Here is a 9,675-nt window from a genome sequence, read left to right on the forward strand (position 1 = left end):
ACCGTCACCGGCGGCAACGGCTCTGAGCAACAAAAGTAAACTAATGAACGATAATCGATGTTCCTTCCAGACAAAGAAAATACGACGTGTGCGTTTCCCAAACTGCAATAAATACATTTTCTCTCTGTTAAAAACAGACGAGTTGAGCTTCAGGACTCTTTAGAAATAAGACAAAAAGGTCGTGTGGAAAAAGATCAAATAAAAAAGCGCTCCAGCGTTTATCTGCATCGACACGTTGAGCACATTTAACAACAATTATATATATATATAATTATATATATGGACGTTTTAGGGTAACGGCATCAAAAGAAACTAAAGTCCTCAACAGGTGGATTGTTTAAGTGTTTATGAAATTTAAAATCCTACATTTTTTATTGCAGACCGCATTTTATCCTAAAGGGATCAAACCGGTCCGACCTTTATGTGACCTTCACCTGACCTTCCTCTGACATCACCTGACCATGTGACCTTCCCCTGACATTCATCTGACCTTCCCCTGACCATGTGACCTTCCCCTGACATTCATCTGACCTTCCCCTGACCATGTGACCTTCCCCTGACATTCATCTGACCTTCCCCTGACCATGTGACCTTCCTCTGACCTTCAGTCGTCCCTCCTGGATCTTAAACACCAACCATGACCCCGGTTGGTTTCCTTCAGTCTTTACGTTCCTCTCTCGCTTCTTTCTGCTCATTTTAAACCTCGAGCAACAAACTTCCGTCTAAACCGTCGACTCATCTTCCTCCTCGTCTTCCTCGTCATCTTCCTCCTCGTGAACGAGATAATAAAGTACAGGTGAAGATCAGAAGGTATTTAAGCCCCGTGAGGTTTCAGTTTATAATGAATCGCTCACTGGTTCTGAGACCAGCAGCAGCGGAGATGAGCCTCCAGTAACCGACGAGTTAAGACAACAACAACAACAACACAGTTTCAAAATGGAGACGTAAAGATATAAAAACGTAAACCTGTACATGTAACACGCTCCACACCGTTAGCTTAGCATAAGAGTCGTCACAGATTCGGACACGGCGGAGGCCCCGCCCCCTTTGCTGTCAGTCAGTCACATCGAGGCCCCGGGGGCCCCTGAGGCCCAGAGGCGTGATGTCATGATGTGACCAGCTCCAACAGGACTCAGTGGTTATTAAAACTCATTATTTACATTGTTTTACATTTTCTAACGGAAAGAGTAAAAACATCTGAAGAACAAAGGAACCGGACGCTCCGGAGCGGCTCGCTCGACATCGAGCGTCTGGAGGAGTCGTGTAAACGCCGGTCGCCGCTGTCGTCACGGTAACGACATGAAATATAAAACACAACTACAGTTATCCTAATTATTATTATAATGAAAGTGTCTAGGAAGTCACAGCGAGATCTCCTGAGCAGGAGAGAAACGCATCCTGGTTACACAGGGGGAGGGATGCTGAGAGAGAGGGAGAGAGAGGGAGGGCGAGAAGGAGAGAGAGAGAATCGTGTAAAGATTAATTAAATACAAAATCATCGTAATCTGACAAACAAAAACTTCATAATTTGCTCAGACAGTGAAAAACTACATTAACTTGTGATTGATGTTCAGCGCTTGTTGTCTTTGATAATAATGAATATAATAAATATACACGTGTCTACTACGAGATGAAAGTGTCTCGTGGTCTGGGTGGTGATGTCATACCTTGGAGACCTTCAGAGCGTTGTGGTGGCTCCTGCCCAGCAGGGGGCCGTCCAGCAGGCCGCTCACCTGCAGCCAGAGGAGGTGTTATGACATCAGGCCGAGGGCCAGAGAACTCAGGAGATATGTGTGTTTATATACACACACATGTAAAAATATATATGAACACATTTAAATATATATCTTAAAGAAAAAAGTATATATAAATAATTTTAAATATATATAGAAAGAAATATACATTATATATATACACATATACACTACTGTTCAAAAGTTTGGGGTCATCCAGACAATTTCGTGTCTTCCATGAAAACTCACTTTTATTTATCAAATGAATTGAACATTTCATAGAAAATATAGTCAAAACATTGACAAAGTTAGAAATAATGATTAATATTTGAAGTATTAATTTTGTTCTTCAAACTTCAAGCTCAAAGGAAGGCCAGTTGTATAGCTTATATCACCAGCATAACTGTTTTCAGCTGTGCTAACATAATTGCACGGGTTTTCTAATCAGACATTAGTCTTCTAAGGCGATTAGCAAACACAATGTACCATTAGAACACTGGAGTGATAGTTGATGGAAATGGGCCTCTATACACCTATGGAGATATTTCATTAGAAACCAGACGTTTCCACCTAGAATAGTCATTTACCACATTAACAATGTATAGAGGGTATTTATGATTAATGTTATCTTTATTGAAAAAACAGTGCTATTCTTAGAAAAATAAAGACATTTCTAAGTGAACCCAAACTTTTGAACGGTAGTGTATGTGTATATATATATATATATGAATACACCTTTGCTAATGAGCCCAGCTCAATCTCAGAGGCAAGAGAGTTGACGTGAAGACATTAGACTCTGGTCACATGACCTCCATCAGGATCCTCCTGTTGCTCTGTCTTTTCCCCAGAAAGGGTTTTTGAACTCGTTGGGAGTTACTCCTGATCCGATATGAGGTCAAAGGTCGGGGGTGTGTGACGCCCTGAGGGGAGGGGCTGTACCTACCCCTCGCAGGACGCCGTTCTCTTTGTCGGCTTTCCTTCCGGCCTTGATGACGGCGTCGGGCGAGACGTGTCCGAGCCGCCTCTCCCCCGTTAGCTGCTCGCCGCGAGCTCTGCGCTGTTGGGGGGGGGGGGGGGGTCAGGTTTACGTTCATGTGAAATCAAATGAATAGTTCACAGGTTCATCCACATGTCGACCAATGGGAGGCCAGCACTTTAAAACCAACATCCACCAACAAACATGCTGGGAAACATCAGTTTATAGACACGGACCAGTGAGAACACGTTTAAAACAACAATGAGAACTACAAAGCATACAGGAGAGAGAGAGAGAGAGAGAGAGAGAGAGAATGGAGTGAGAGAGAGAGAGAGAGAGGGAGAGAGAGACAGACAGACAGACAGAATGGAGTGAGGGAGAGAGACAGAGAGACAGGGAGAGAATGGAGTGAGGGAGAGGGAGAGAGAGACAGGGAGAGAGACAGAGGGGGAGAGAGAGGGAGAGAATGGAGTGAGGGAGAGGGAGAGAGAGACAGAGGGAGAGAGAGAGAGAGAGAGAATGGAGTGAGGGAGAGGGAGAGAGAGACAGAGGGAGAGAGAGAGGGAGACAGGGAGAGAGAGAGAATGGAGTGAGGGAGAGGGAGAGAATGGAGTGAGGGAGAGAGAGAGAGAGAGAATGGAGTGAGGGAGAGAGAGAGAGACAGGGAGAGAGAGGGAGACAGGGAGAGAGAGAGAATGGAGTGAGGGAGAGAGACAGGGAGAATGGAGTGAGGGAGAGAGAGAGGGAGACAGGGAGAGAGAGAGAATGGAGTGAGGGAGAGAGAGAGGGAGACAGGGGGAGAGAGAGAGAATGGAGTGAGGGAGAGAGACAGGGAGAGAGGGAGAGAGAGAATGGAGTGAGGGAGAGGGAGAGAGACAGGGAGAGAGACAGAGACAGGGAGAGAGAGAGGAGAGAGAGAGACAGGGAGAGAGGGAGAGAGACAGAGGGGGAGAGGGAGAGAGTTTAGTACCTTGATGAGGCCCCCGAAGGAGCGGGAGCGCAGGTGTTTCTTGCTGGGAGCCGGCGCCCCCTGGTGGTGATGCTCGATAGGGGGCGGGGCCGAGGTCGTCTGCTTGACCAGCTGCACGCCGGACAAAGAGAACAAGTCCGTTACGTTTTCACGCTATAGAAACAAACGGAGCTGGACGGCGTGGAGAGCGAGACGGACCTGCCGGACGAGCTTCTTCTTCTTGGCGGAGTCCGGCATGTTGAGGTGGACGTGTCTGAAGAGCTCCTTCAGGGCCTCCTCCGTGTACTGCTGAGCCGGGGACCGGTACTGCTCCGGCGCCGCCGGCCGCTTCAGGGCCGGCGCCAACGGCTCCAGGTCGTCCTGAGCGAGGAGGAGACGGCGGTCAGAGACGAGGCGCTCGTGACGGTGTCAATACGTTCTCTCTGAATGACCAGAGAGAACGCTATCTATCTATACTAATTAAAAAGGATATATATATACGCACTTTTTTTAATGTGTATATATATTTTAATTATATATATATAAAAATATTTACAGAAACACATATTTAAATAAATATATTTAAAAAATGTTTTAAAGTATATATATATATATATACACACAATTTCTTTTTAAAGTGTATATACTAGGGCTGTGAAACGATTACAAAATGTAATCAGGTTAATCACAGGTTTCTGTGGATTAATCATGATTAATCACATATTACCGATATTCTCGGTATATTTTTGTGATAACATAAAGATTTATGACAAAAGACGGATATATACATTTATACACAGGGGTGCACAGAACTTGCCCACCAGCGTTATTTTTCACAGCACTAGTATATTCACATTTACATATTATTTATATATATATATATAAAATGTACAGAAACACATATTTAAATGTATATATAATAAATGTAAAATGTATATATACCGTATATATATATATATATAAAAATAATTAACACTGCATTTGTAATAGCTTAAAATACACCGTTGGTAAACACTTCCCTCTCTTTTTGAAGAGATCAAAATGCATTTTCCCCCCCCCCCCCAAGAGTTGGAGGTCCGTGAAGCGTCTGCTCCTGAAGCTGCTTCGACTCGGAAGGTCAGAGGAGAAAAGGAAAAGACTTCATGAGGTTGAAAGTGGTTTTGAGAGGGGAGGACTTGGCCGACCTTGGTCTGCAGAGCCGTGGTCCCCGTGAAGTGCACCTTGGCGTAATCCCTCAGGTAGCCTGGAGCCTGCAGGACACACGCGGCATCACTCACGGATCATCAGGAACCGGGACACTACGACTGCTGGCTCTGGAGGCCATGCTCACCCTGAAGAGCTTCTGCGAGTGCTTGATGAGGAACGCCATGCTGCTGTTCAGCTTCTTCAGGTTGTCCTTCAGGTCCGTGGCTGTCATCTGAACGAGGGACACATGGTTTACCCTCCACGAGGACACAAGGACACGAGGACACTTAAAGGGTTAAGAAGCCCAGAATCAAGGACACATGTCACCTCCTACCTATTGGGACATCCATCAATCTCGGTTATTTGGGCGCGGGTTGAAGAAGCTGGTCTCTCTTATAACGGGACTACGTGGCTCTCCACACCTCACGACAGAACAGTAGAGATTGATGAACACGAGGAGGAAGAGGGAACGTATGCATTTGGGATTTTGGGAGTTTTTAGCGCCAGCTGGCAATAAATATCTTGAATCGGTGTTTATTTTATTGGGCTTCATAAGGCGTTCGTGTTGCACTTGTACGGTTCCACCACTAGGGGGCGACAACCTGTAACCGGTTCATCCTCAAAACACAGCAACGTTCTCAGCTAGGAGAGGGAGGACATGTTGTTTAGGGGCATTACATGTTGTTTACATGTTGTTTACATGTGGTTTACATGTTGTTGACATGTGTTTACATGTGTTTAGGGGGCAGTGTTTCCCCACTGACTTCATCCGGGGGCATTTAAAAAGAAGAAGGGGCACTTTTTAAAACTTGTGAAATAACATTTAACCTTCAAAAATAATAAATATAATTATTTAGGATTACAGGATATGAGCAAATGTCATTAATAAGACTATAAAGCAGTATTAAGACTATTAGGCAGTAATAAGAATATTAGGCAGTATAAAGACTATTAGGCAGTAATAAGACTATTAGGCAGTAGTCTAATAGATTCTGGACCGGGTCGTATCGGCTACAATGTTTTTGACAAGTTCATTAAATTATCATAATTATTAGGGGTATTTTTTGCCCCTCCTCCTGATATCAGGGGCCACATTATATTTGTTAAGGTCAGTTTTGGTGCCTTTCCGGTCATGTGGATCTGTTTCATGATCCACACACACACACACGCACACGCACACGCACACGCCTCTTACGTGTCGGGGCCAGACGACGTGCGGCGCGAACATGAGCGCCAGGTTCCCGGCGGTCATCTTGTTGCGGAGCTGCTGGCGCGCCGTGCGGTGCAGCAGCTCCAGCAGCAGGCGGAGCAGCAGCCGGTTCACCGGCGGCAGCAGCAGCAGCAGCAGCTGCAGCGCCTCCACCTGCCGCTCCTTGTGGGGCAGCAGCGTCCGGGCGCCGTGCGCGTCCAACAGCCTCAGGTCTGGGGGGGCAGGGGACACGCGAGGACGCGAGGACGTGAGGACACGAGGACGTGAGGACACGAGGACGTGAGGACACGAGGACGTGAGGACACGAGGACGTGAGGACACGAGGACGCGAGGACGTGAGGACACGAGGACGTGAGGACGTGAGGACACGAGGACGTGAGGACGTGAGGACACGAGGACGTGAGGACATGAGGACACGAGGACGCGAGGACACGAGGCGAGACACGAGGCGTGAGACACGAGGCGTGAGGACACGAGGACGTGAGGACACGAGGACGTGAGGACACGAGGACATGAGGACACGAGGACGTGAGGACACAAGGACACGAGGACGTGAGGACACGAGGATGTGAGGACACGAGGACGTGAGGACACGAGGATGTGAGGATGTGAGGACACGAGGACGTGAGGACACGAGGCGTGAGACACGAGACATGAGACACGAGACATGAGGACACGAGACATGAGGACACGAGGCGTGAGACACGAGATGTGAGGCGTGAGGACACAGGACACGAGGCGTGAGACACGAGGCGTGAGACACGAGGCGTGAGGACACGAGGACGTGAGGACACGAGGACACGAGGACGTGAGGACGTGAGGATGTGAGGACACGAGGACGTGAGGACACGAGGACGTGAGGACACGAGGACGTGAGGACGCGAGGACACGAGGACGTGAGGACACGAGGACACGAGGACGTGAGGACGTGAGGACACGAGAACGCGAGGACACGAGGACGTGAGGACACGAGGACGCGAGGACACGAGGACGTGAGGACGCGAGGACACAAGAACACGAGACACATTTCTCGAGAACATTCTGCTCCCTCAGCACCGCTCAGGTGCTGAGGGAGCAGCTTGAAGGAGCAGCTTGAAGCCGCAGCTTGAAGCCGCAGCGTGAAGCCGCAGCGTGAAGCCGCAGCGTGAAGCCGCAGCGTGAAGCCGCAGCGTGAAGCCTTTGGGGGCGTGGTCCTACCGGCGATCTTCAGGTGCGCGTGCAGGTGTCGCTGCGTGAGCAGCGGCTCGGGCAGCTCCCCCAGGAAGGTCTTGAGCAGCGTGGCCACGTCGTGGGGGTGGAAGGCTCCGGACTGCAGGTCCACGTCGGCGCCGCTGTTCAGGAGCTCCTTCAGGGCCTGCTGCCGGGCGCTGTTCCCCGGGACCCGGAACAGGCCCTCCACCTGCAGGTCTGAGGGGGGAGGAGCTTAAACACACCTGGTGACTCCAAACCATCCGAGAATACACGAAGGGGTAAAGGGCCACAGACGAGTGAAGCTTCACGGAGGCGACTCACTCTGGCTCAGGTACTCGATGAGCTGGTAGATCTGGGCGACGCCGGCCTCCGTCAGCGGCGCTCCAAACACAACTCCTTTATCTGTGAGCGCAGCAGGAGGTGGAGGTGAAGGTGGAGGTGGAGGTGAAGAGGTGGAGGTGAAGAGGTGGTCAGAGCTTCAAGGCAAGACAACTCTTCTGGCGGCTTCTCCAGATCAAACATCCTTCAGTGTTTATCAGTTTGAATCTAACTGTAAATATTAAATGGACAGAAACAGGGGGGGGGGGGGTTGGGTGTAATTTCTAGACGTCATGTCGATGACCTCTGACCTTTGCGTTTGAGGAAGTTGAAGGAGCGAAAGAAGCCCCCGCCGCCGCCGCCCGTCGGGGTCTTGGGGCGCTCCTCGCCGAGCAGCTGGGCGAACTCGCCCCCGGGCAGGTCGATGAGGCGCGTGACGTTGCTCAGCACCAGCTCCAGGAACACGTCCGGCTTCTCGTGGCGGAGCTTCTCCACGAAGAAGTCCGGGTCCAAGATGACCGGAGGGGGGGGGCCGGCGCCAGAGCCCCCCGGGGACGCCTCGTGACCGATCACCATGCCGCACACTGGACCTCTGGGGGGGGGGGGGGGCAGTACGATTAACATCCACAATTAATAATTAGGGATCGTTCGGGAAATTCCACATTAATCACCGTCGCATTGAAAGTGCCTGTATTTATTTATTTATTTGTATGCGTGTTACTCGCATAACTCAAAAAGTATTCAACCGAATCTCATGAAATTCGGTGGGATGTTTGTTTATTATCCGGTGACCATTTGATTAGATTATGGGATCGATCGGGTCAAAGGTCAAGGTCACGAAAAGGTCAAAATCTTCTTTTTACCATAGCGCGGTCAATTTCTATCCCATTGGCATGCAACTAATGCCAAAATGTTCATAATTCAATGCCCAATCGTGTGATATGTGAAGGTATGCGCTCTACCGAGTGCCCGTTCTAGTTAACATGTGTGTGTGTGTGTGTGTGTACACAGAATACATGACGTTTCAAATACAGGGTTCATACACATGTGGACCAGTGGATTTCCAGGACCTTAAACAAAATTTCCATGAGCAAACATTTTGTAAAATCTCGATGTTTAACATGAAAAAGTGATAAAATGTCGTATTTAAACAAACAAAGAGAATTCCAAAGCATACAGTATAAAACCGTAAACGACTCAAATTAATGAGACAATAGTTCCGATTGTTTTCCTTGACTGTACCTGCCCGCCAGGTGGGCTGTGGAGAGGCGGACAGTCCAGAAATGAACCCAGCTAACGTAAAGTGTTCTTAGATGACGCGCAACGTCAGTTCGCCCAAACCGTGAGCTGACGTAAAGACCCCTCAGCTAAGCTAACAGCGGAGCCGATAACTCCCACTTTTAAAAAGTATAATAATAGAAATGAACATTACCTTGCTAATATAACTGCCGTTAAGTTGTAGTTAGCTAACTGACCTGACGTCCTTGCTCCGTTAACGTAACAAAATGACGGCTGACGTCACTAGAGTGACAGCTCTCGCCGAGCAGCCTCGGTAACGTAACGTCGGTTCATCGGGCTTGAAACGAACGAAAAGCGAGTAAAACTCGCCCGGTGTGAACGTCCATGACCGTTAACGCGTAGGAACGTATCACCGTGAGCCTCCGGTCGCTCCTACCTTCGGTTGTGTGCGTTTTCGTCCACATCTTTACCCGCGGCCATGTTCCGTTTGAATCCTCCGCTGTTGTCCCTCAGGCCCCGCCCACCTCATTGGCCATTGGTCGGTTGTCGAACGTTAGGGTCTGATTCGCACGCGCCCGCGCTGTGATTGGCCGGTTTGAATTCTGTAGTTTCATCAATGGGGAAAAGAACATAAACAGATGAACGTAAATAACGCTCAACACGACATGCACAAGAATATATCATCACATTTATTTATTTAAACAATTTTTTAAAACACATTTCCTTCATCATGTTGTCTCTCTTTTTCTGTCATTTTAAAAAAAGTAAGAAAGACCAGACCGAGTAGACTAAGTATACCAGTGGTACAATTACTAATATCGGTTTTTTTACCAATTTGGATTGTCATTATGGTTAATGCAACTAACATAATTAC

The 9,675-nt window shown here is 48.4% G+C and overlaps 1 protein-coding gene across 2 annotated transcripts; it reads right to left on the reverse strand.

Moving 5' to 3' along the window:
- Window positions 1-331: 331 nt before the first annotated feature.
- Window positions 332-9,306, reverse strand: arhgap19 (Rho GTPase activating protein 19). Of its 2 annotated transcripts, none has more exons than XM_056409053.1 (12): window positions 9,238-9,306; window positions 7,874-8,154; window positions 7,566-7,646; window positions 7,251-7,460; window positions 6,039-6,265; window positions 4,989-5,075; window positions 4,843-4,908; window positions 3,878-4,039; window positions 3,680-3,790; window positions 2,677-2,785; window positions 1,668-1,733; window positions 332-1,421 (listed from the first exon to the last, which is right to left on the reverse strand). In XM_056409053.1, exons 1-12 carry the CDS (start codon window positions 9,279-9,281, stop codon window positions 1,354-1,356), a joined length of 1,512 nt encoding a protein of 503 aa, XP_056265028.1. In that variant the 5' UTR covers window positions 9,282-9,306; the 3' UTR covers window positions 332-1,353. The 2 variants fall into 2 exon arrangements, with proteins under 2 accessions (XP_056265028.1, XP_056265029.1); XM_056409054.1 differs by having other exon boundaries at window positions 2,677-2,790.
- Window positions 9,307-9,675: the final 369 nt, after the last annotated feature.

The sequence above is a fragment of the Pseudoliparis swirei genome, chromosome 24 (genome assembly GCF_029220125.1).
Source record: "Pseudoliparis swirei isolate HS2019 ecotype Mariana Trench chromosome 24, NWPU_hadal_v1, whole genome shotgun sequence".
Classification (NCBI taxonomy): domain Eukaryota; kingdom Metazoa; phylum Chordata; class Actinopteri; order Perciformes; family Liparidae; genus Pseudoliparis; species Pseudoliparis swirei.